General features: G+C 44.0%; 1 protein-coding gene across 3 annotated transcripts in view; it reads left to right on the forward strand.

The window, feature by feature from the left end:
* Positions 1–27,064, forward strand: part of ATRIP (ATR interacting protein) — a 35,350-nt gene that overhangs the window by 1,039 nt on the left and 7,247 nt on the right. For all 3 annotated transcript variants that reach the window (XM_033926755.1, XM_033926756.1, XM_033926753.1), the window contains exons 2-11: positions 2,271–2,712; positions 4,442–4,524; positions 4,851–5,021; positions 8,518–8,636; positions 10,064–10,218; positions 19,392–19,487; positions 20,199–20,325; positions 22,602–23,318; positions 23,564–23,706; positions 25,409–25,500. In XM_033926755.1, coding sequence (XP_033782646.1) covers positions 2,289–2,712; positions 4,442–4,524; positions 4,851–5,021; positions 8,518–8,636; positions 10,064–10,218; positions 19,392–19,487; positions 20,199–20,325; positions 22,602–23,318; positions 23,564–23,706; positions 25,409–25,500 — 2,127 coding nt within the window. In that variant the 5' untranslated portion in view covers positions 2,271–2,288. The remainder of the gene's footprint in view (positions 1–2,270; positions 2,713–4,441; positions 4,525–4,850; positions 5,022–8,517; positions 8,637–10,063; positions 10,219–19,391; positions 19,488–20,198; positions 20,326–22,601; positions 23,319–23,563; positions 23,707–25,408; positions 25,501–27,064) is intronic.

Raw genomic sequence — 27,064 nt, forward strand, 5'->3', positions numbered from 1 at the left:
AGATTACTCCAGAGCCTATCACCTCTTAACTTGATCCTATGCCCTCTCATTTCAGAACTTCCTTTCAAATAAAAGAGACTCAGCTCATGCGCATATACATCACGTAGGTATTTAAACATCTCTATCATATCTCCCCTCTCCCGCCTTTCTTCCAAAGTATACAAATTGAGATCTTTAAGTCTGTCCCCATACACACCTTATGACGAAGACCATGTACCATTTTAGTAGCCTTTCTCTGGACGGACTCCATCCTTTTTATATCTTTTTTTACAAAATATTCTAAATGAGGTCTCACCAAAATCTTATACAGGGGCATCAATACCTCCTTTTCCCTACTGGCCATACCTCTCCCTATGCACCCTAACATCCTTCTAGCTTTCACCGTCACCTTTTCAAGCTCTTTGGCCACCTTAACATTATCACATAGAATCACACCCAAGACCTGCTCTTCTGTCGTGCACATAAGTTCGGGTTTTTGCAGTCCAAATGCATGACCTTGTGTTTCTTAGCATTAAATTTTAGCTGCCAAATTTCAGACCATTCTTCAAGCTTCGCCAGTTCTTTCTTCATGTTGTTCATACCATCAGAGCCACGTTTTATTCCGTTAGTAAGGACTAAACACGGAGCCCTTTCCACCTCCAAAATAGGAGGTGATAAGTGTTCCTGTGTTAATTTTATTTTAAATGGTCTTACACTAATGCTAACATTAGTGCACAACAAAAAAAACATAATAGAACAAAAAGCCAGTTTTATGACTATACTAGAAACAGGTTTAAAGACCTGCATAAGGATGCACTAAGCCCATCTGTTAGCCCAACTTAGTAAAAGAGCCCCTTAATACAGCTAGGTCAGAACAGATTTTCTTTTTTTCTCATTCCATACGCATGGCCCATCTCCCTAGCTTCAGTATAGAATTCTATGCTAGTTACTTGTAACTATCAGAGTAGTTAATAATAAAACATGGCTACCGTTTGGGAAGGCAAAGGGGAACATATTAGCCCCCTCCCTCAAAAAATAACTTAACCCAATTCCGCAGGTCATAGGTGTTTGAACAAGGAAGATGCCTCTCTTTTCACTACTGCTGCTACTGCACCAGTGATACCTTACCGTCTCCCTCAAATCTTTCTGCTCATCAGCAAAACACAATAATAAGGTGCACTGCAGAACCTCAGTACCCAAGCTTTCTGCAAGATTTTACTATATCTCATCTAATGTGTACTTAGAAGAATAGCCTTACTGGGTCGACCAATCCATCTAGCCCAGTGGCCAATCTAGGTCACAAGTACCCGGCAGAAACCCAAATAGCAACAACATTCCATGCTACTGATCCAGGGCAGGCAGTGGCTTCCTCCATGTTTGTTGCCATAGGGGTGGGACTCACAGAGCACTTGGGCTCTGAGGCAAAATGGTGCACCTTACAGATTGTATTGTTGTTGCCGTGGGAGAGAGAAAGGTTTATAGGAAGTGCTGGACCATATGGAGGGTGGAGGAGATGTTGGACCACATGGAGAAGGAGAGAGAAGGAAGATGCTAGATTTGGGTGGGGAGACAGAGAAGGCTTATTTTAGTAGATAAGAAAGAATAAGAGATGCAGGTGGGAATTTAAGGACCACTGAGGTAAGCATATGAAGTCTAGGCGTCATTTGTAGAATTGTGCCTACTGGCATCTAAATTGAGTTAGGTGCCAGCAATGTAGGCCAGGGGGTTTTCTGGCCTATAATACTTGAGCCTAACGCTTTACACATCCAGACTCCGCCCCCAGAATAGCCTTACTGGGTCAGACCAATGGTCTGTCAAGCCCAGCAGCCTGTTCTCATGGTGGCCCATCCAGATCCCTAGTACCTGACCAAAACCCAAGGAATAGCAATATTCCATGCTACCGATCAAGGGCAAACAGTGGCTTCCCTCCTGTCGGTCTTAATAACAGACTGGACTTTTCCTCCAGAAAATTGTCCAAACCTTTCTTAAAACCAGCTACGCTATCCTCTCTTACCACAACCTCTGGCAGCATGTTCCAGAACTTAAATATTCTCTGAGTGAAAAAGTATTTCTTCCTATTGGTTTTTAAAAGTATTTTAATGGGCTTTTAATGGTGCTTTCAATTATCAAGCCAATTACTGTAAAAACAAAAATTAACTTCTGCATGGAATTCAGCTAGGCGCCTGCAAACGGCACCATTTACAAAATCGGGCCCTTTTTTCCTTTTAACATTTTTTATCTCAAAGAGCTGTACAATTTAAGATTTCTGAATTGTTCTCTTTTTATGCTAGTGTTAATACTCGTACAGGATGTCGGTGAATGCTTTGTTTGTGAACAAGAAGAGAAACAGTTCCATACTTTATGATGGACATCAGGGCAATGTGGCTACGTCATCTCATGCTTTTCGAGATTCTTGCAATCGGGGGATTAGTGGAGGCCGTGGAGATAATTTTCCACCAAATAAGCGCTACCGGAGTATTGAAAAAACTGAGCTAAAGGTGGTAGAAGATCCCTTTGGGGACAATGAAGACTTTACAGCTGATGACTTAGAGGAAATAGATATTCTCGCATCACAGGCATTGACACAGATCACAGATGATGTGACTGACCAGAACAAAACTCTGCAGAGCGCTCAATGGCTTTCGTCACCAAGCCATGTTAGTCGGATTACTACGGACAACAATTCTGGGACCAATGCCTGCAATGCAGTAAAGAAAACTAAAGAGCCTGTAGGTAAGTGAAGTGTATGCTCGTTTGTGATAAGAATAATGTAGCAATAAGTTTAAAACAGTGTATCGCAAACTGGCAATCAGCCAGCACCAGTGCCTCTTCTCTCTGGCCCTCTTCCCTGCTGACACCCCTCACTGGTGGCTCAGGACCCATCTTGAGGGCCTTCGTGCATGCGAGGACATTGACTTGATGACATCGCACGCTTCTGGATGCCTCAAGCCGCACCTACTAAAGTAGATAGAATAGAATTGCTAATCAATGTGATGGAGAGTTTTTTTTTTTTTGAGTGCAAATTAACTCAAAATGCAGTTTGATAGTCGACAAGCAAACACATTTCATCATCCCCCATCTGAAATCTCTCGTGGCACACAGTTTGAGAGACACTGGTATATGTAATTAGTAGGCTAAGCGGCCATTTTATTAAAGCCACAGCAAAAGGTGCAGCTTGACAAAGTTTGCGGGACACTGGTTTAAAACAAACAACTTGTTTATCTTAGTTGTCTACTGAAAATGAATTTTTGTTTATGTGCTTTCCTTTTCAGGTATATAGGGCTATTTTAACAGCGACTTATACAATTAAAAACAATGTTGAAAAACTTAGATTTCCTTTTCATAATAGAAAAAGGATAGTATAAGAAAGAAATTCTTTTTTTTTTTTTGTCTGGTTTACAGGGCAAGTTGTAAATTTAATTTTAAAAGGTTACTATTCAAATGTCAAACTGTTTAATCATTTACTCTTGTTTGCTATACTGCTGTTATTGAGGAACAAATCAAAGCACTTTACAATAATGTAAAAACAGAGAAAGTGAAGAAGAAAACCCTCCAATTTAAACAAAAATAGGAAAGAATTAAAAACATTCAAGAAGAGTCATACAACTTAATGTAGAGCTGTGTAAATTAGTGCAAGTACCGCACTGTGGCTAGCCCAGAAACTACTTCTGGGACTATTTAAAGGCTTTTTGAGAAAACTAAATTTTGAAACTTTACCAAAAATTAGGATAGGAACATTCAGATTGTAGGGAGAGTGGGAGAGAATTCCACAGGAAAGGAGAAAGGAAGGAAAAAGCACTACTGTGGGTTTGATTCTCACTTAAAACCTCTTGTGTTTGCTCTGATGATGAAACTTTGTATGCTGAATCTTACGTGACCCAAACAAACTCTGGTAAAGTTTAAGATCCACCAATGGAATACTTGTGGAGATATGCCGTATATACTCAAATATAAACCGACCCAAATATAAACCGAGGTATCCTTTTTCTCCTCCCAAAAGGAGGAAAAAACATTGACTGAAATAATAAACCTGGAGGAGGGGATTAATATTCAAGTGCAGTGCCTTGCCCTGCCAGGCTCTGTACCCTGTTCCCCCTCCCTAGATGCTCTGCCAGGCTCTGCATCCAGCCCCCTCATTCCCTGCCAAGCTCCTGATGATTTACAGGCCTCCACTGGGCCTGCCGTGAGACCTGGTGGTCCAGCGGCGGTTTAGACAGGAGGGATCCCTCCCGCCTCCTGTCCCAGCTGATTCTAATAAATTGTACCTCCCTCACCACCTTCCCTGCGTATTTAATATGTATGACATGGGCATTTTTCAGAAAGCCAATTTACATTGGTAAAATGCTTTGACAATTGCCCTCAGCGTCTCCAGATAAATTGAGCCCTCTCACAGTTTATTGATCAGTGTCATTAATAAGGATACAAGAGTATCTGTATTCACTATTTGTATTTCTCTGGGCAGGAAATAGCACAGAAAATGTGAATGACAAAGATGTCTTTGGGTTTGATGTACTCCAAGCTCAGTATGAAGAACTGAAGCAAAAGGTGTGTATTTACCATGCATTACTCGGGATTATTTTTTTCTATCAATTTATGGAATTCAGATTTTTTTTTCCTGCTTAGATCAAGTATAGTAATGCATTAACCCTTCCCCCCTTTTGGCTAAACCGTGATAGCGGTTATTAGCGTAGGGAGCCACGCTGAATGCACCGCGCTGCTCCCAACGCTCATAGGAACTCTGAGAGTGGCTTCCTGCGCTAATAAACAATATTGTGGTTTAGTAAAAAGGGGGTGGGGCAAATAAAGAGACTAATACCTGTTAGTACAAGTATAATTTTCTTTTTTTTGTGATATATGTTCTTGGTTTGCAGTTGACTGAATTACAGAAGGAAATCATGATTAAAAATGGAGAAATTAAAGTTTTACGAGACTGTTTACGACAAATGGAATCCAATCTGGAAGAAGAGAAAAGATCCCATTTATTGCTTGAAAAGAAGAAAGCTGAGGTCCAAAGTGAAAAGGAGAAAGAACTCTCCAAAAAGGTATTTTTTTTAATGTGTACATGTTTACCAAAATAAATTTTTCTCAGGCATAATGTTGGTCTTTTGACCAAAATAGTGCAGTCATTGAAATTATGTTCTCCTAGACTGTATTCTCTATTCAAGCATCAAAAGCAGGAGAGGTCTATAAAGTCTTAAAGCCAAAGTGCAAAATTATAAATTTTCTACATCAGCAAGCAGGATGACTCACACCCCACAAGTCAAGAAGTAAGTCTCTTAGAACACCGAATAAACTAAAAAAGTTTTCTGAGCATGTACAGAGAAAAGATTGTGTACATGGTGTACACAGAAGGGTCAAGACCCATTTTAAGTGTTCCACAGCTTTCTGGAATACCTGTACCGTTTTTCAGAGTATGGCATGCAGACAACATCTGTCATCTTTGTGCAACTGCATTTTTTTAATATACCCTTTCAAAGTTTGTCTTATTCATTTGCATTCATTGTTTCAAGGTTCATGGAGAGGTTAGTGCCGGTGGCATAACCACAGTGGAGCTTTGGGAGCCTGGCCTCCCCACCCACTTGTAGCTCAGGCCTCCTCCAAAACTGGAGGACCTATTGAAGAAGTTGTTCCAGGTGGAGATCTCAACTGGAGGACCTATTGAAGAAGTTGTTCCAGGTGGAGATCTCATCGGCTGGTGGGGATTAGATATCCCTACCAGCAAAGGTAGAAAATTTGTTGATAGTGGTGGCGTGACAGCAGCTGAGTGGGGGGAGAGAGTCTCTGGAGTATATGGGTATATGTCTCATCTGAAAAGTGGTATTCCTAATTGTAATTTGCTCACCCTTCTCACTGAAGCAATTAGAAGTCATCCTTTGTATCTACCTTGTCTAGTGTTTTCAGTAAGAATATTTCTCAGAATTTATCCAAGGTCTCCATCCAAAGCAGTTCATATTAACTGGTCAGTAGCGGTGCTGACATTTTATTATGTTCATGAGGTTGAAAAGGCATTGCATATGCTAGACTGCAAAAGAGCACCAGCATATAAAATTAAGAGAGAAGTTATCAACGTGGGCTACCATTAAGGCATGTTATTTACTGTTAGCCCTTGTAATTAGTAACTAGTTCTCATTGCATAAAATGGGACCTGTGCTAAGTTAGTGGTAAATAACTTGTCTTAACAATAGATCAAGTCAATAACTATACCCCTAAGCAGATTTACAATACACGATGTAACTTCTGGTTTTGCAAAACTCCGGTGGCAGAGGGAAGGCCCGAACGGGTCTCTGCGTGCAGATCGGCGGCAGCAAGGCTCTCTCCTTCCTGGCCGGAAATATTTCTCCTCTCCTCCCTGGTCAGGCAAAAGCGGCAGTAGCGAATGCAATTCACTACCCTGCCACTACTCCGGGCATCTTCTCTCCATTCGGCCGCCCAAGCGGAAACAGGAAGTTTTCACTGAGGGCGGGCCGCAGTGGAGAGAAGATGCAAGAAGTGGTGGCAGGAGTGGATCGCTAAATAACTACCGCCATCGGCAACATGTTGTAACGTCAAAATAAAGGTAGATGGGGGAGAAAGAAGATGGACTTGGGGGAGTTGGTGGACTGGAAGAGAGATGGGGAAAAGAGGGATGGGAGAGATGAACTTGGTGGAGGGGAGAAGATGGATGGTGGTGGGGGGGAGATGGACTTGGGGGAGATCATGGAGATGGGGGAGGGATAGAAGAAATAATGGATCTAAAAATAGGAGAGGGAGAGAGATGGTGGACAATGGGATTTAGGGAGGGAAGGAATAGAAAGGGAGAGAAGTTGGACACAAGGGTTGGTGTGGGGGGGATAGAGATACTGAATAGGAGGGTAGTTAGAAAGAGAAAGGGATAGCTGTTGGGGAAGGAGGGAGAGATGCTGGATGAAAGGGTAGTTGAGAAAAGGATGGTGGATTTGGGGATGGTGGGGTCCATTGTTGCAGCTATGGGAATAGAGACAGAGAAAAGGAAAGATGCCAGACCTCTAGGGGAGGGAAGGGAAATGGAAGATGGATGGTTAGCACAGAGAAAGAAGGAGAGCCTGATCAAAAGACAACCGGAGCCTGGGACCAACATGATTTGAAAAATGACCAGACAACAAAAGGTAGGAAAAATATTTATTTATTTTTTTTTTTAAATCTTTATTCATTTTCAGAAATTACAACAAGTGTACAATAATCACTCAGAAATATATTAATTAATCACTTGACAATCTTATTTGTAATCCTCCAAATATATAAAAATAAAAGAATCCCATCCCTCCCACCCATATATTAATAATTAACAATTCAGGAAAAATATTTATTTTCTGTTTTGTGATTACAATATGTCAAATTTGAAATGTGTATCCTTCCAGAGCTGGTGTTGGACCACGAACGTGAGCTAGGATTTAACAGAGAGAGGAAAAGTCTTTTTTGTTTGTTTATTTTGTTTACACCACAGCGCCATTGTGGGTAGGAGAGGACAAAGGGGGTGAAGAGGAAAGCGGGGCGTGATTTATGACCCGAGCTAAGTACTTTAAAGCATAAGTTAATGCGTATACAATGGAGGAAGCCGGGCGTGATTTATGGCCTGAGCTAAGTATCTTACAGCATAAATCAATGTGTATATAATTATACAATTTTACAACTTTATAGATATACTGCTCATAGAGAAAATAAGACGTTGTATCAATGAGAGCCCTGATATAAGCTGAGTGACTACGATTTGCCCTGGTCACCAGCTTTGGGCACTTGAGATATTAAGTCTTCGTCTCCTTGTATGAGCCAGTTGTATCTCTCTAGGTCTACTGGTGGCCTTTTTGCTGTGTGTGAGTAGCTTTACTGCTGATTGATCTAGGACTGTTTATAAAATAAACCCACCAGGATGTTTGATAAAAACACCCAATTGGGCAGGAAAATCAAAAAAACCAATTCAATAGGCTGAATCGAATCGAAATTTTTTTTTCCTGAATCGGGCAGCACTAGTATTCACCATGGAGAAAAGGCAGAGAAAGCTGAGGACTGAACCTACTCAGTGCTGCTGGTGGGGAATACAAGCTAGGAGAGAAATGGAGAAGGTGGATCCTGGAGGGAAACAGGGGAGAATCCAGCCCGTATAATAAAGGACTTCTGCACTCTTATTTATACAGCTCCAGCCCCTTTAAGATAGCACTTGTGTGTGTCGGGTCACATGTTCCTAGGCTGGAAAAACATTGCCAACTCTGTTCTCCTGAAGTAACAGCTTGCAGAGTTTAATTTAAAGCTAGATTATTCCGTTTGCGTGTTTCAATCTCATTTTTGTGGAGTCAACGGTACCTTAAACGATGCACACTTTTGCTGTTTACTTGCATTAAAGGGCAAAACTCATCCATCATTCCCTTAACCCACAGTAGTAACTTCTCTCCTTAGTTTACTTTTTGGGGGGGCAAATATCTTAATAAAATTGAGTTTTGTATGCGACAAACCATAATTCCATTAAATGTATTTGTGCTTCTGACGTACTGAATGATTGATTATCCCACTTTGTTTTCATTGAAGTTGAAGTCGCTGCAAGCTGAGCTGCATTTTAAAGATGCTGAGATGAATGAGTTACGAACCAAACTCCAAAGCTCTGAAAGAATGAATAAGCCAGTTCCAGCGCTCATTCCATATGTCAGGTATGTGCTGGAAATATGGTAATCGAATAGATAGTGCCTTAAAATACGACATTATTTTTAATTCATTTACTAAGCTGTGCTAGACGCCAACGCCTCCATTGAGCTGGCGTTAGTTTTTTCGAATAGCGCTGGGGTTAGCACACGCTAATCTGCATCTTAGTATATGTAAGTTTTCTTTTTATTTCTTCTTCAGTTTTGGTTCATTCCTGAGGTGAAATAGATGTTCTGAGTTAGGGTTACCATATGGCTCCAGAAAAAGGAGGACGGATTGAGACATCTGGGTTTTACTTCCATTGCTTTCAATGGAAGTAAAACCCGGATATCGTAATCCATCCTCTTTTTTTTTCTGGAGCCAACCTACGTGGCTGGAGCCATCCTAAATGGCAAAAAAACCCAACAGTCACTCCCAACCAACGCCTACGATCACAAGCAGAGAGAAGATTGTCCATCCCACCGGCACGAACCCTCCTCCCGGAAAGTGCCCGCAAACACTACCGCTCACACTTCCTACCCAAATGATGGAACGCAATCTCACCACACTCTTCTTTGAACCTTTTCTAGCGCCACTATGTCTTTCTTGAGATAAGGAGACCAGAATTGAACCCAATACGCCATATGGGGTCGCACCATGGAGCGATAAAGGGGCATTATGACATTCTTAGGCTTGTTAACCATCCCTTTTTTAATAATTCCCAACATCCTGTTTGCATTTTTAGCCACCCCCGCATATTGGGTGGAAGGTTTCATCATATTGTCTACAATGAAATCCAGATCCTTTTCTTGGGCGCTAACCCCCAAGGTGGACCCTATCATCCGGTAACTGTGATTCAGGTTATTCTTCCCAATGTGCATCACTTTGCATTTGTCCACATTACATTTTATCTGCCATTTGGATGCCCAGTCTTCCAATTTCCTAAGGTCCGCCTGCAATTTTTCACAATCCAGGGTTCTGGAAAAGCCTTTCTGGGTTTTTCTGAGCATGCCTGGAATTTCCTGCATTCATACCATCTGATGCAGCGCTTCACTGTGTCAGGGCAATTAGATTCTTCAGAGATTTTCATGGTTTAGGCCTGTTCTGCCAAATTTTCTTCCTCCTTCTCCATCTGATATTTAATTTTTAGTCTTTTTTATATGATATTTACTTGATTTTTTTTTCTTATCCACATGGACTTGGTCACTGAGGAGAGTTAGAAAATATAGAAAATTCACCTCCCCCAAACAAAAATAACAGAATTTGCATACTGTTGATGATCATATCATATTGTTGCTTGCGACTTATGACAAAATATCTTTATCATTTTCATAGAAATGTTGAATTAAAAAATGTGTGAGTGCATGGATTTGCAGTCATTTTGCCTATTGATATTATGAAATGTGTGCAAAAGAACTATTGCTTTGTACAAACATATCATTCGATCTTTGTTTAGTCCTAAGAAGAGCCCCGTGAAAACAGAAGGCTGCTCTTCCCCGCAGACCGAGAAAACCTGTTTTCCTACCAAGGAGTCCTTCATCGCTGATGCATCTCCCAAAGCAGCTGCGTCAACAGTACAGCTCCCCAGGCAATCTTCTTTAAGAAAGGAAGGTAAGAGGTTATTGTATCTGCTCCAGTATTCACAGAGAAATGAACAGTGAAAGCTGTAAAATTGTTAAGTCTTTCCTTAACTAAGCATAGAGCATTTTAAAATGCAGGTTGCAAGGTACAATTGTAAACTAGAGAATGACACAGTGACAAAATTCATCACCGTTCCTGTCCCACCATCTTCATGTCATTCTTTAAGGAGAGCGGGAAGAATCAGAGTATGAATGGCCACAACCACTGACCCACAAGCTTTGCTTTGAAGAATGCTGGTGTAGAAGGACTGAGGCTGAAATAGACACTAAAAAAATGACATGGGATTATTTCCCGCGGTTATCCGCAGGGACGGGGACGGTGATGAATTTTGTCACCTTGTCATTCTCTATTGTAAACCGCCTTGACCTGTGGTATATTCAAATAAACCTAAACATATTTTTTTAGGGATAATTTGTTTCATTGCATCAGAGCTTTTTTAAAAAAAAAATATTGTGTTTTTTTTTTTTTGTTTGTTTTTATCATTCCTTTTTGTTTGGTAATTACACACACTATTTAGAGTATACTAATTAAAATAAGCATACACCAGCTATTGATAAAAAAAAATTAAGAGGACATTATGAGACTGGGCGACAAAATGGCAGATGACGTTTAATGGAAACAAGTATATAGTGATGCATGTGGGAAAGAGGAACCTGAACTATAGCTACGTGTTGCAGGGTTCCACATTAGGAGTCGACACCCAGGAAAAGGATCTACAGTAGGTATCATCCATCATTGAGGATACATTGAATCAGCAGTTCAGAAAGCAAATAAAATGTTAGGAATTATCAGGAAAGGAATGGAAAACAAAGATGAAACCGTTATGACTTTGAATTGCTCTATGGTGTGGATGCACCTCAAATACTGTGTGCAGTTCTGGTCACCGCACCTCACAAAAGATACAGAGGAATTACGGTAAAAAAGATACAGAGAAGGGCGATGAAAATGGTAAAAGAGATGGGACAACTGTACTATGAAGAAAGGCTAAAGAGGCTAGGGCTCTGCAGCCTGGAGAAGACACTGCTCAGGGGAGATATGATAGAGGCCTATAAAATACTGAGTTAAGTGAAATGAGTAGATGTGAATCACTTGTTTTCTCTTTCTCCACAAATACTAGGGGGTGTGCAATGAAACTACTAAGTAGTAGATTAAAAACAGACTGGAGAAAATATTTCTTTACTCAATAGGTAATTAAACTCTGGAATTAGTTCCTGGACAATTTAGTGAAAGCGTTTATCTTAGCAGGGTTTAAAAAAGGTTTGGATAATTTCCTAAAAGAGAAGTCCATAAGCCATTATTAAGATGGCTCAGTGAAATCCACTGCACTCCTGTTTTTCTTCTTGGTATCTTGCCAGGTGCTTGTGACCTGGGTCGGACACTTTTATAAGGTCCATCAGGCCCAGCATTCTGTTTGTCTATTCTAGCATGGCAGGTCTTGTGTTCTTAGTACAAAACATGATGCAAAAAGACACACTTGGAATTTTCTTGTCAATTACAAATATTTTGCTCTTGCTTGGTGACTTATGGGACTGCCATATGCTGTTCTGTAGGAAACCCAGGTCAAATTTCTGAACCTGATCTCTGCTCAGTAGACTAACACAGGCTGGGAATGCTGGATAGAGGAGCTTCTGGAAGGGCATCTTAGTCATCAAGCACAAAAGACGCTTTTTCACATGATCATGTATCTAACATCCTGGAGAGAATTTGGCTGAGGATTTTTGTTGTGATGGTAGGTAAAAGAGGTTAAACACGGAGGGGGGGAACCTGAGTAATGATGAATGAAAGTTTGTAAACATGTTCGATGGGAGACTATCGGTTTTTTTTTCTTGAGCATATAACATGCAGTAGAAAATTGGCTTAAAACTCCCAGTGTTGGGTGAGGAGCCCAAGATGACCACTGAAGCTCAGCCAAACTTGTTATCATTTCATTGTTTTGTTTTTTTTTAAATCTTTATTCATTTATAATTTACATCAACAATTGAATTAATACATCACTTGAAATTCTATAACTTCATCTGAAAGGAGAAATTAGGTTCTTACCTGCTAATTTACTTTCTTTTAGCTTCTCCAGACCAGTAGAGGTTAACTTTACGAATGGGTATATATCTAATCATGACCAGCAGGTGGAGACTGAAAACAAAACTTTGGGACAGTATATCCTAGCCCCTCCTCTCTATTTCCCTCAGTCTGCCGAATAGCCAAGCAGAACCAAGAACTGGAAAAAAAAACAGAGAGAAAAAACAATACTCCGAAAGGAGTAACAAATAACATACCCAAAATGCTGTTGGAAAATGCAGAGGAGAAATTCCCGAAGGAAGAATGTCCCCACAGCTCGCCAGCTAAGCCAGCCGAGCCACAGCCGCTGTTCTTCAATTCTCCCCGGCCCTAGAAAAATACTAGAACCCGCAGCAAAAACCAAAAACTGCCCGCGCAACAGCCCCAACAACAACAACAACAGACAGGGTGGGGACCTCTACTGGTCTGGAGAAGCTAAAAGAAAGTAAATTAGCAGGTAAGAACCTAATTTCTCCTTCTTTAGCACTCTCCAGACCAGTAGAGGTTAACTTTACGAATGGGACGTACCAAAGCAGTCCCTCTCACGGGCGGGACCCCCGAAGGGCTGATACCAGTACACGCTCACCGAACACTGCGTCCCGACGCGCCTGCACATCAACCCGATAATGACGAACAAAGGAATGTAAGGAGGACCAAACCGCAGCCTTACAAATATCCACTGGAGGCACGAGCGACGACTCAGCCCAAGAAGCCGCCTGACCCCGAGTGGAATGAGCCTTGAGAAACTCCGGAATAGGCTGCTGTTTCAGAAGATAAGCGGAAGCAATCGTCTCTTTGATCCAGCGCGCAATAATAGCCTTAGAAGCGCCAGCTCCCCGACGAGGACCCGCCAGGAGGACAAAGAGATGATCGGACTTCCGGAATTCCTGGGTCCGCTGCACATAAGAGCGAAGGACCCGACCGACATCCAACTTGCGCAGCTGCCGTTGCTCAGAAGAGCCCTCCCGACCACCCAAGACCGGGAGAACCACCGATTGATTGACATGAAAAGGAGAAACAACCTTCGGCAGAAAGGAAGGAACAGGCCGCAAGACGACCCGCTCCCTAGAAAACTCCAAGAAGGGAGCCCTACAAGAGAAAGCCTGCAGCTCAGAAACACGCCTAGCAGAAGTAATGGCCACCAAAAAGACCGCCTTCAAAGTAAGGTCCTTCAAAGAACAGACGTCCAAGGGCTCGAAAGGCGGACGCACCAAAACAGAGAGAACCAGATTAAGATCCCAAGAGGGAACCGAGGGCCGTAGGGGAGGCCTAAGCAACTTGGCCGCCCGCAAAAACCGAATCACATCAGGAAGAGCCGATAAAACGCTGACCTGACACCAACCCTCGAAAGGCCGACAGGGCCGCAAGATGAACCCGGAGAGAAGACCAAGCCAGGCCTCTATCCAGGCCATCCTGCAAGAACTCTAGAATGTGAGGCAGAGAAGCGCGAAAAGAGGTCACTCCCCGCGCCCGACACCATTCCTCAAAGAGACGCCAAACCCGCACATAAGCCCGAGAGGTAGAAAGCCTCCGGGACCCCAACAGAGTAGAGATCACCTTGTCTGAATATCCCTTCTTGCTAAGGCGACCCCTTTCAAGAGCCACGCCGTAAGACAGAAGGGAGACGGGTCGAACATGGGAATGGGACCCTGCATCAGAAGGTCGTCCGAGAGAGGCAGAGGAAGAGGATCCGCTACCAGGTGCCTCACCAGATCCGCATACCACGGACGGCGAGGCCAATCCGGCGCCACCAGCACCACCAAACCCGGATGGTGAACAATGCGAAGAAGCACTCTGCCCACCAGTGGCCAAGGAGGGAACACATACAACAGCCCCTTCGTTGGCCACTGCTGGACCAGAGCATCCAGACCCTCGGCCAGACCGTCCCTGCGACGACTGAAGAAGCGGGGCACTTTGGCGTTGCCACCCGTGGCCATCAGGTCCATCAGGGGCTGCCCCCAAGCCTGCACTATCAACTGAAACGCCTCGGCGCCGAGACACCACTCTCCTGGATCTAGGAAGTGACGACTGAGGAAGTCTGCCTGAACATTTTCTACTCCGGCTATATGAGAGGCCGAGAGGTCCAGCAGATGGGACTCCGCCCAAACCATGAGCAGAGCCGCCTCCTGCGCCACCTGAGTGCTCTTGGTGCCCCCCTGACGATTGACATAAGCCACCGCCGTGGCATAGTCCGACAGCACTCTGACCAACTTGCCCAGCAACAGGGAGTGGAAAGCCAACAGCGCCAGACGGACCGCTCTGGTCTCCAACACGTTGATCGACCAGGCGGCCTCCTCCGCGGACCAGGTGCCCTGAGCTGAGTGACCCAAACACTGAGCCCCCCAACCCAGGAGACTCGCATCCGTCAGGAGCACCGTCCACTGCGGGAGATCCAGACCCACCCCCTGAACCAGGTGAGGGGTCTGGAGCCACCAACGCAGACTGCAGCGCGCCAAGCCTCGCAGGGGAACCGGAACATCCATCCCGTGCCTCTGGGGAGACCACCTCCGGAGCAGAGCATACTGGAGAGGACGCATGTGGGCCCGCGCCCACCTCACCACGTCCAGGGATGCCGCCATCGACCCCAAGACCTGGAGGAAATCTCGCGCCCAAGGACGCCAAAAGCAGGCGAATCTGAGATTGCAATTTGCTCACCCGGCCCTCTGGGAGGAAGACCTTCCCCAAGGAGGTGTCGAACAGCACCCCTAGGTACTCCAGACGCTGAGCCGGGACCAACCGACTCTTGGAAAGGTTGACCACCCAGCCCAGCGACCAGAGAAACTCCACCACCCGAGCAGTAACCCGGGAGCTTTCCTGCAACGACTTTGCCCGAATTAACCAGTCGTCCAGGTAGGGGTGTACCAGGATGCCCTCCGACCGCAAGGCTGCCGCGACGACCACCATCACCTTGGTGAACGTCCGAGGAGCCGTGGCCAGCCCAAAGGGAAGCGCACAGAATTGATAGTGCCGACCCAAGATCGCAAAGCGCAGGAAACGCTGATGAGAGGCCCGAATGGGAACATGCAAGTAGGCCTCCGTCAGATCGAGAGAAGTGAGAAACTCCCCCGGCTGAACCGCCAGAATGACCGACCGCAGAGTTTCCATACGGAAAGAGGGAATCTTGAGAGCCCTGTTGACCCCTTTCAAATCGAGGATGGGCCGAAAAGTCCCCTCCTTCTTGGGCACCACAAAGTAAATGGAGTACCTGCCCGTGCCCCACTCTGGAGAGGGCACCGGAACAACTGCCCTGAGATCTAGCAAGCGCTGAAGGGTCTGGCGAAAAGCTTGCGTCTTCCCCGGAGTCTGACATGGAGAAGCGAGGAAAAAAATCCGGCAGAGAGCGGGCGAACTCCAGGGCATAACCGTCCCGCACCACCTCCAGGACCCCCTGATCGGACGTGATCTCGGCCCATTTGGGGAAAAATTCGCGCAGCCGAGCCCCCACCGGAACCAAAGGGGGCGCCGGCAAGGCGTCATTGTGCAGGACGGGAAGCGGGGGAACCGGCGGAGGGATTCCCTGCCCCCCGACGGGCCCCCCGAAAGGGCTGCATGCGCTGGAAGAACCGACCCCGGGAAAATCCCGGAGACTGGAAAGAAGCAGCCCCACGCCCAGGGCGATACTTGCGAAAATCCCGCAAACGCCCCCGGGCCGCACCCCCCCCGAGACACCGGGCGGGCACGGTCCTCCGGCAGACGGGGAACTTTCGAGTCCGACAGAGTCTGAATCAACTTATCCAAGTCCTCTCCAAACAAAAACGACCCCCGAAAGGGAAATTTAGTAAGCTTAGCTTTGGACGCAGCATCCGCCGCCCAAGCGCGCAGCCACAACACACGCCTTGCGGCCACGCCAAAAGCCATAGACTTAGCCGAGATCCGCACCAAGTCCTATAGAGCATCTGAGAGGAATGAGGCCGCCATCTCAATCTGCGCCACCTCCTGATCCACCAGAGACCAGTCGTCAGACTCTCGATCCAAGACCCGCTCCGCCCACCGAAACACGGCGCGAGCGACCAGTCCCCCACAAATAGCCGCCTGGACCCCAAAGGCAGAGACCTGAAAATTTTGCTTAAGGATGCTCTCCAATTTGCGCTCCTCAGAGTCCCGCAAGGCAGAACCGCCCTCAACAGGCACGGTATGCCGCTTGGAAATTGCCGAGACTACCGCATCCACGACTGGCGAAGCTAACGTAGCCCGATCCCCTTCAGGAATGGGATACAGGCGAGCCATGCTGCGCGCCAGCCGAAACGGCGTCTCCGGCGTTTTCCACTGCTCCAGAATAATATCCCGAATATCCTGATGCATAGGAAAAGAGCGGGAAACGGAACGGATCCCCCGTAACAGGGGGTCCCCCACACGCGGAGTCTCCGGCGGCGCGTCCTTAAAACGCAAAACCGAAGAAACCTGCTGAATAAGGTCAGGTAGCTCATCTTTCTGAAAAAGGCGCACCACGGACGCCTCGTCACTGGAGAACGGGAAATCCGACAACCCGCCGCCAGCTTCCGTCCCCTCCAGAGAGTCCTGGAACTCCTCAGAAGGGTCCAGGTCCTCCTCCAGACCGACCCGTTCCTCCGACCACAAATTCTCATCCCACGACACCCGCGGACGCTTGGACAAGGGAGGCGGTGGAGGGGACGTCACACCAGACGAGAGAGGCAAAGCCGCAGGGAGCGCGGAGGAAAACCCACCCCCCGAAACCCCCTGGGCGCAACCGGGACCCCCAGCCGCCTGATAATAGGCTCTGCATAAAGAAAAGAAAAATTCAGGAGAAAAAACCCCCCGAGGGTCCCAAGGGACTCCCTGCCACAGCAGGGGACCCAGCAGAACCTTGCCCCTGCATAGTCAAAACAGGGGGAAGGTCACCTGAGGTGGAAGACAAAATGGAGGGGCCAGACAGAGAAGATGGCGGTTTTCCCGCCAAAAAAGCTCCCTCCATAGCCTGAAGCGGCTGAGAAACCTGAATAGTCTCAGCCGCTAAAGCAGGCAAGCCGGCATCAGCTGTCAAAAAATCAGCTGAGAGGGAATCCTCTAAAACCCGACCGTCGGCGGTTTGGGGAATCCCTCCGTGGGCGGACGGAGAAGACCGGGCTTCCCCACCGTTCCCTGCCGACTCGCGAGGCACCATCGGCGGGGAGCTCTGGGCGCCTGCAGCCGCTGCCGACGGAGCTCCACCACCTCACCGACCCAAACCGCCGAGTTCAGGCCGGCCATGAGTGCCTCGCGGCTGGACTCAAATGTGTCCTACTCCCCCGGAGAAGGGCACAATTGCTCCATACGCGACCTAGCTATAAAAAAGTGCCGGTTACATGAAAAAATACAGTAAAATACAGTTTTCTTAAAGGGAAACAACCCTTCAGACCAGCACTACCTCAGGATTTTTTTTTTTTTTTTTTTTTTTACCGAACAGACTCCACAGGCTCTCGAAGCAATATGCCTTGCTTGACTTAGGGGGCAAGGCTTACTGCTGAGGCTCCTCTAAAAAAATGTGGGGAGGTGGAGGAAGTGGGGGGAGGGACCCCGCTCGTGACCCGCCGGGTTTGACACCCCCGAGGTCGGACGAACCCCCAAACAGGGCCCGACCAAGCTCCGTCCGGCCAAAAACAGGGACAATAAACCCCTAAACAAATTCCAACAGCCCTACCAAGGGAGATGGGCACAGATCACTCACACCTGCTGGAGACTGAAAGAAGACTGAGGGAAATAGAGAGGAGGGGCTAGGATATACTGTCCCAAAGTTTTGTTTTCAGTCTCCACCTGCTGGTCATGATTAGATATATACCCATTCGTAAAGTTAACCTCTACTGGTCTGGAGAGTGCTAAAGAAATGAGATTTAACCCCATCCCTCTCCCCCCCATATTTATATGAAATAATACATATAACATAATATAATATCTCTTAAAATTTTTCTGGAGGGGATAGGTTTGGTGGGGGTGGGGGGATTTTCTTTCACTGGCCTGAACCCCGGTTATAAGGAACAAGATCAGGGTTCCATTTGTAATTCTCAGCTTTCACTGGCTATTGTTAACCCTACTGTTGGATGTTATATGTAATCATGGTTTTACCTGTTCTGTATTTTTTTTTTTTTTAATTGTCTTTGAATAAACAGTTTGGAAAAAAAATTCCTATGGGAAATGCAAGGAAAAAAAAACCCATGGGTTTACCTGGAGGCATCATTGCTTGGTTTTTCCCCATTGCTGGACCTATGAATGCTCATGTAGACTCATGTAGGACTCCCAGACTGCTTTGGGTGAGGGGCAGGAGAAGGTGAGCTGCTGTCACTCTTGAAGGCTTAACATCTCATTGAGCCCCAAGCACTTGTGGCCTCCCCTCCGAAATCACCGTGCAAAAACAAGAAAGGGTAGTTTGGTGCAAGTGGTGGCTCTGATTGATCAGATTATAAGAACATAAGAACAGCCTTACTGGGTCAGACCAATGGTCCATCAAGCCCAGTAGGCCATTCTCATGGTGACCAATCCAGGTCACTAGCACCTGGCCAAAACCCAGACCAGCAGGAGTGCAGATGGAGAGTGTGGCACTGGTTAAAACTACAGCTTCAGCACCCTGAGGTTGTGGGTTCAAACCCACACTGCTCCTTGTGACCCCATTGCTCCAGATCATTCCAGAGTTGAGAGAGTTTAAAGACCAAAGATTGACTGAAGATCTTGACTCCTTTAATCCCTTTTTTAGAAGGAAGGGAGAGTTTAAATTGTTGGATACCTCTTGCAAAGGAGAATCGGTAAACATTCCAAAATAAAGGACTAAGAGGATTAAAGATACCATGTAGAATTTTAAAAGAAATACAAGCGCATTTAAATTGAGTTCTAAAATAAACCGGGAGCCAATGAAGACTCCGAAGCAAAGGGGTCACATGGCCAAATTTACGTTTTCCAAAGATCAGCTTCGCAGCAGTATTCTGAATAAATCCAAAATAAAGAAAGTCTCACCAGCCCAGTCCAAGCGCGACGATGGTAGTGGCCCTTCTGCTTCATCCAGTGGTAGAAGTTCCATGTTAATGCCTGAATAACTGGTTGCTATTATTGGATCTGGGTTGACTATATGTGTAAGCGGTTTCTTTGTGCTTTTGTTGTAGATGACAAAGGTCAGTGCCTTGAAATTAAAGAAGTCAAAGTAGAGATGATACAGAGAAGCATTTCTCACGGTCCTTTTCGAAGGCAAAATACTCAAGGTAAACAAAACAAAAAATACAGAAAATAAGCTTTTCTTTTATGTGTGACACAACAGTATATAAGATTTTATTACACCCAGCTCATACATGTTTACAGTTTTGGGTAATGAAAATGTGTCATTTCAGATTGAAAGTATATTTTATTGTAGGATCTTTCATAAGTCCTTGTTTAAATCTCAAAAAGCTGACTAAAACCAAGAGAGTTTTGCCATCCATATATTATGTGCTTGTGTTCCTGGGACCTCTGACCAAGCGCATGATATTGTATTATATGGACTGCATGAAACTTTCCTGCCACAGAACTTGTCTTGGTATTTTGTGGGGGATGGGGGGGTTGACTTACTTGTGGGAACTCAATACCCCAGGTTAGTCACTCTTGTGGGGTATGATCAACCTCACAAGCAGTGCTATTCTGTCATCCCAGGAGCATTGAGTTCAAAATGGCACCAGCAATTCCTGTCAATAGTTCTGCAATACGACACTGGGGCAGAGAGGAGAAAGGGATGGTCCACTCCCCCACCCCCTCTTAATACGGCACTGGGGTGGAAAGGAGGAGAGGCACCAACAGTGCCCTGGAGAGGACGATTTGGTGCGGCCGTTTCAGCGATGAAATGGCCATGATGAATCGTCCCATTCCAATGTCATATGGTCTCTTAGAATTTATAAATTGCAGTTGGTACATCTTTTACCATTAATTCTATACCTCCACAGGTTCCATTTTATTGAATGCTTTGATGAAACAGCCCAAAACTCCAGGGTCATTAGGTCTGTACCATCTTCTTAGCAGCAGTCCTGACCCTTTACCTGGTTTCATGTTGCAGCAAAATGTTTTTAGTTTGTAAGTATACAAGTAGATTAATAAATAGTGCTATACTTATTTGATCAAGATTGACCATCAAGCCATCACATATCTATTTCATGTCATACTACGAAATGAATTAGCATCGGTACCTCTTAGAAGACACTACCGGCAGTTTTGACATGTTCCGTTACCTCCAAAAGTTGTTGCGACTTCTTTTCTTGGAATATCTTTTCCATTTAGAACTGTTTTTAAACCTAATACTAGTGAAATAGAAAAAAAGCAAGGTTGCCTCCCTATAATGAACCTGATTTCTCGGTTGCTGTTTGCTATTTTACATATGTGCCATCATTTAAATGTAGTCAAAATTAAAGTAGAACAGGACCTGGATATATTTCACATTCATCATATATATCTCTTTTTTTTTTAACTGCTTTTTGAATCTGGAAAATTCTGTCACTGATTGCCCGGTAGCTTATTCCACAACAAAGGACTACAGTAGAAAACATTTCCTGCTTAGCCTACTAGTTAGATAAAAAAATTTCAGATTTGTGAAGTTTGTTGTACATTACCCAATTCAAAGCATTTTCAGGAAGTTGCAAGTGTAATATGACACAACAGAATGAAGTAAGGGAGGTGGGGAGGGCTTCTCAACTGTTTGGACCTGAATGGAGGTGGGGAGGGCTTCTCAACAAGTTTGGACTTGATTGGTAGATTTTCTCAAAAGTTCTCCTAGATCACGGGTAGGGAACTCCGGTCCTCCGGTCCTGAAAGGGACAACAGGTACGAGGGGGCATTCGGAGAAACTGAAGGGAGATAGGTTCAAAACAAATGCAAGGAAGTTTTTTTTCACCCAAAGGGTCGTGGACACCTGGAATGCGCTACCGGAGGAAGTGATCAGGCAAAGTACGGTACAGGGATTCAAACAGGGATTGGACGGATTCCTGAGGGATAAAGGGATCGTGGGATACTGAGAGAGGTGCTGGGATGTAACACAGGTATAGAAAGCTAACCAGGTAATAAGTATAGAAACCCAACCAGGTCGTGCATGTGCAAGACCGGAGGGTTAGGACTTCGATGGGAAGATAGGACTCAATGGGAAACCAAGGTGGCAAGGGAGCCCCTTCTAGTGATTCAGACAGGTCGTGACCTGTTTGGGCCGCCGCGGGAGCGGACTGCTGGGCAGGATGGACCTATGGTCTGACCCGGCGGAGGCACTGCTTATGTTTTTAACTGTTTTCAAAGGACGCCTCAGCCCCACCACTCCACCGCTGTATTTATCTCACAACTGCGGGAAGAATTACGTGGTGCCTCATCATTGGCTGTCCATTCGAGTGCTTATTAGTGTCTTTCCTTAATTCAATAAATATTTAAATATTATAAAATAAATATTGTAAAGTGAATAAATATAAAGTGCAAAAGTGAGATAAATACAGTGGTGGGGCTGAGGCGTCCTTTGAAAACAGTTAAAAACAACGATGAATGTGAAATATATCCAGATCCTGTTCTACTTTAATTTTGACTCGTGAATATTGAGGCTGGATAAAAAACATTGAAGGCATATTAGCCATAGAGTGTTATCATTTAAATGTAGGGTAGAGACTTCCAAATCTAAGCTTCTCATAGTTCTTTGAAACTTGGAGCTGTGCAGTTTTCTGCAATGATTGGCCAGAACACAGGTTTATGGTTACTACTATTAATTATTTATATAGCGCTACCAGACGTATGCAGCACTGTACAGTCACAAAGAAGAAGATAGTCCGCCCCCCAACCCAAGATTGCTGCAGCTGGGAAAAATATTTAATAAAGCAATGGCTCTGCTTCACGAGAACGTTTTGTACCCCACCTTTGTTCAACACCTGTCCTAAGATAGAAACATAGAAACAGACGGCAGATAAGGGTCACGGCCCATCCAGTCTGCCCACCCCAATAACCCTTCCCCTACCTTTCTCTGTGAAGAGATCCCACGTGACGATCCCATTTTGTCTTAAAATCAGGCATGCTGTTGGCCTCAATTACCTGTAGTGGAAGACTATTCCAGCGATCAACCACCCTTGATCTTAAAATTTATAAAGGCTCCCAAGGCCATAGTAACAATGGGCTAATCTACAGATTTAATGTAGTGGAAGAGCCACTTGTTACACTATGTCCTAAGTTCTGAGACAGCTGTTCTACTTGTGTGTCTAATTAGGCTTGCTGTCTACGGAAAACAACTGTTAGTTACAGGTTAAAGAATAATGGTGCAGATCATTGGGGGGGGGGGGGGGGGGGTTTGTGTGTTTTTATTTATTTTTCTTTAATGTTTTTTCAACTAGTGAATCTACAGGAGCATCCGACATCAGGGCAAATTTTTCCAAGGGTGAAACTCCTCTTTCATCCCTAAGAGAAGCTCAGAAGCTTGCAGTAACTGGACTCAACTTGATTGCGATGGACAAAGGATTCTCGCACAAGGAAGTGGCCGAAGACTGCAGAGGCTTATTTCGAATGAGCAAACTCTATAAACTGCCGGGTGCTGTACACTTGCTCCCCCTGGTGGAACACCACATCGGCCTATATTTTCATGCATTGCAAGCTGTGGAGAAGTCCAGGACCAGTCCTTCAGAAAACCAGTCCCTGTCATCTTCAAGCACTTTGAGAAGCATAGCCTCCAGTACAGATGATCGTTTGTCTAATTTGGAAGAAACTGCCCTTGCTTCGCTAAGTGTCCTTTATTATTTAGTGTCTTACAGTCAAGAAGTTGTTTGTACTTTGCTTTCTTCTGGTTTGAAGAAGGATAGCATTGCTGGGGATATTTTGCCTCTGAAAATGGCAAAGGCTTATGCGTACAATGATCAGTGTGTTAATAAACCAGGTTCTCCCAGGCCACAAGAAGCAACTGAGACCCAAACTCAGCATTCTTTGTTTAAAAAAATACTTCAACTATTGGATTTGTCCATCGCTGTTGTGGGTTGTCAGCGAATCCGTACTGTGAACCAAAGCCTTAGAGTCATGGTGGAGCTGGCTGTAAATGCTACTGATGAATTATTATTCAGGTAAAATGCACAGGTTTTCAGTGTTTTATGTCCCTACTTCTTATGTGCATAGAACTCTGGGCAATTCTGTAGAAGCCTACTTGATAGTTAGATGTTTGACATGCTCAAGTACTTCCTAAAATGATCACTTCGGAAAATGCTTAGTACATTGAGCTCAGTGTTTAATCTCTACTTAGAATTCTGAAGACCTGATGCTGTCTGCCAATTATGGACCATGTCTAATGTTATGATCTTTCATATGTAAGCTTCCAGAATCTTCTCAGTGGCACTGTACTGTTCCGCTGCCTCGCTACTGATTCACCTTTGGCTACTGTCCATCTGACTGTGCAGCTGTTGGCTATTTGTACTGACCATCCCGAGCTCGCTGCCCAACTGTTTTCCCACTCAGGTAGGCTCAAATGTAAATCACTGGTAAATACTTCTCATGAAATGTCTTTGAATTTGTGCTGGAGGTGACATTTGCTAATGATGTCAAATAGGTGTGTGTGGATATGAAATGATACAACCAAAATGTAAAATAAACATGAACATCACAAATTGACGTTTAAAAAATAAATAAAAACAAACTTTTTCTCTAAGTGACCAAAAGTTCAATTCTATTATTATAATTAATAATAATTTTATTTCTTATGTACCGCCAAAGCCATGGAAGTTCTAGGCAGTTTACAGTAAGAGCTGGAGAAATTGAAAGGGGACAGGTTTAGAACAAACGCTAGAAAGTTCTTTTTCACCCAGAGGGTGGTGGATACATGGAACGCGCTTCCGGAGGCTGTGGTAGGCAGGAGCACGTTACAGGGCTTCAAAGAAGGTTTGGATAGTTTCCTAGAGGACAAAGGGATTGAGGGGTACAGATAGGAGTAGAGGTAGGTTATAGAAATAGTCAGGGACCACTGCTCAGGCAATAGGCCTGATGGGCCGCCGCGGGAGCGGACCGCTGGGCAAGATAGACCTCTGGTCTGCCTCAGCGGAGGCAACTTCTTATGTTCTTATCAGCGACATAGTTACAATGTAGAATCAATGAATACAAGTACAAAGAATGCAAATACAATAAGAAAAGCTGGACAATCAGCGACAAAGGTTACAATGTAGAAGCAATGAATATCAGTGTACAGAATAGGAGAGATGATGAACGGAATAGGAGAGGGGAATGAACGGACAAAATTCTTAGGTAATAAATCGGTTGAACAGTTTCGTTTTTACTAATTTTCTAGCAATGTTTCTACTAATGTTCTCGAGCAAGGAATTCCAAAGATTTGGATCTGCTACAGATCAGTTGTGGTTTTCCAAAATGGTATCCCACAAAAAAGTATAGAATGTTATTTGATATCTGTTTGTTTTGTAATTCTAGGTAATAAGCAGGCTATAAATGAGAAAAATAAAAGCACCGACAGTGCTGGTAGCTCAGGGCGATAAGATGTCAATGGCACTTGCTGAAAAACTGCTACTTTAATATAGCTGGAGATCTTGGAATACTCAGATAATACTTTAAAAAAACAATACAATAATTTTGAGCTTAATGCATCAAATTATTGGTAATCAATGCAGTACACACAAGGGAGATAACAAGAACTAGTTCTCAATAACACAAGAGAAAATCATTTTTTTTAAAAATGACAAAATTTTGCCTGCATTCAATTGCTGTGTCCGGGCCCTGAAAGCAGTAAGTATAATATTCTCAGTCCAACCAAGAAGAGAATGATGTGGATATGGTTCAATCAATGAGCTGAAACAATGTTGAAACAGAGAATTTTGATTCTGCAAATTTGCACTCAGAATTTAGGAAGTTGGTTGGGCTGAGAAACTTTTCTCGTATATTTTCTGTGCTACCAAAGCATTGGACTTTTTGGGGAGGGAAAGTCTTATTTCTCTGGGATGCCTGATCCAGTGTGACCCATTTTCAAACTCAATGCGTCTTTTTACTGTTTTTTCCAAGATGCCAAGTCTCATCCGATTCTTTCAAATTTTTAGGGTTATTTTGGCCCCAAATATAACATTCTTGACCCCCTCCTCTATAATTCTTTCCTACATTCAATGGGTTGGAAAGAATAAAAATGAATTCTGGAATAAAATATTTATTTTTCTTTTTGCAGAAACCTGTGTGTTCCTTGCTCTGTACCTGTATATCACTTCAAGATCAGATAAATTGGCCTCTGAAATGCTTTGGCTTCTGCTAGAACAAGAGGTAAAATAATGAAATTGGATTATGTAACATTACTAGATGGATTATTTCTTGTATTTGTTAATGAAGGCCAGTTCAAGAGACAAAATTATGAACCTGAGAGATAGAAACATAGAAAAAACATAGAAAATGACGGCAGAAAAGGGCCATAGCCCATCAAGTCTGCCCACCCAACTGACCCACCCCCCTAGGTTTGCTTTCCTAGAGATCCCACTCCTAACGACCCAACTCCTTAACTCTACCCTCTTAGGGATCCCACATGGGCATCCCATTTACTCTTAAAATCTGGCACGCTGTTGGCCTCGATTACCTGTATCGAAAGCTCGTTCCAATGATCAACCACTCTTTCGATGAAGAAATACTTCCTGGTGTCGCCATGAAATTTTCCACCCCTGATTTTGAGCGGATGCCCTCTTGTGTGTGTTACCAAGAAAGCAAGCTAATGCCTCACATTTTTTTCTATACCTATGGGCTAGATTCACTAAGCAAACCGATCATGTATCGGTTTGCAAGCCCTTTGTGACCTGATTTCCCTCCGGCCCAATTCACTAACCTGTGTACCGATCCGATTCTGATTTATGCATGCAAATGAGGGAAACGGTTCAAACCCCACTTAAATTGAATGCCCAAAGGGCACTATTGGGAATAAAAATAGAAGGTTTACCATCCTCCCAATCTAAACTTCTGGACTTGGCATTTATAGCAGCTAGATTGACATTGGCTCAGCAATGGCGTATGTGAGATGTACCTACATGAAGAGATACGAGGGAACGCCTGGGAATAGTCTGTGAGAAATTTAGATTATTGGCCCTATTAATAAATCAATGGGCAAAGTTTAATGATAAATGTGAGAGCTATATTCAAATAGAAAAAGAAGTCTAACGAAATAATATATTGTATTATTTTGATAGATTGGGGATCCAGGTCTCATGAGAGGGGGGTGGGGGAGGTAGGGGATAGGTTTGTTGTAATAGTAGATAAATAAGTTGCATTATTTTTATTAATATACTAAGACTGTGAATCATATTCGGTGATTCTTATGTGCTGCAGTGAAGCAGGATTCCTTTAATAGTAGGATGGATAATTAGCATTATTTCTATTAGTTTATTAAGATGGTGAATCACTTAATGATTCTAAAAAAAAAAAAAAAATCATTAATTGAAAAAAGGGGAGGGATTTATAACTTTTGAATATATATAATTTATAATATATACTGTTTATAAATTAAGTTGTATTAATGATAGATACAATGATATATAGTAATTAATTATATTACTTGAAATTCAACTATTGTAAAAATTGAAAAATTTAATAAATAAAATTTAAAAAAAAAAAAGATGTGTGAATCACATTCAATGTTTGATTATCCTGATTTAGTGAGATTGCTGTATTAGAAAAAAATTATTAAATAAAGAATGGGGAAAAAAATCAAATGAAGGAAAAGGCATGCAAAGTAGGCAGGGACACGATTCACAAAACAAAAATCTTGAACACCGACTGGGCTGACTGATCAACAAGTCGCTCACCTCCTTTCCTGCCAGCCCTGCACCCACTCTCGGTCTCTGCT

Source organism: Geotrypetes seraphini, chromosome 17 (assembly GCF_902459505.1).
Source record: "Geotrypetes seraphini chromosome 17, aGeoSer1.1, whole genome shotgun sequence".
NCBI lineage: Eukaryota > Metazoa > Chordata > Amphibia > Gymnophiona > Dermophiidae > Geotrypetes > Geotrypetes seraphini.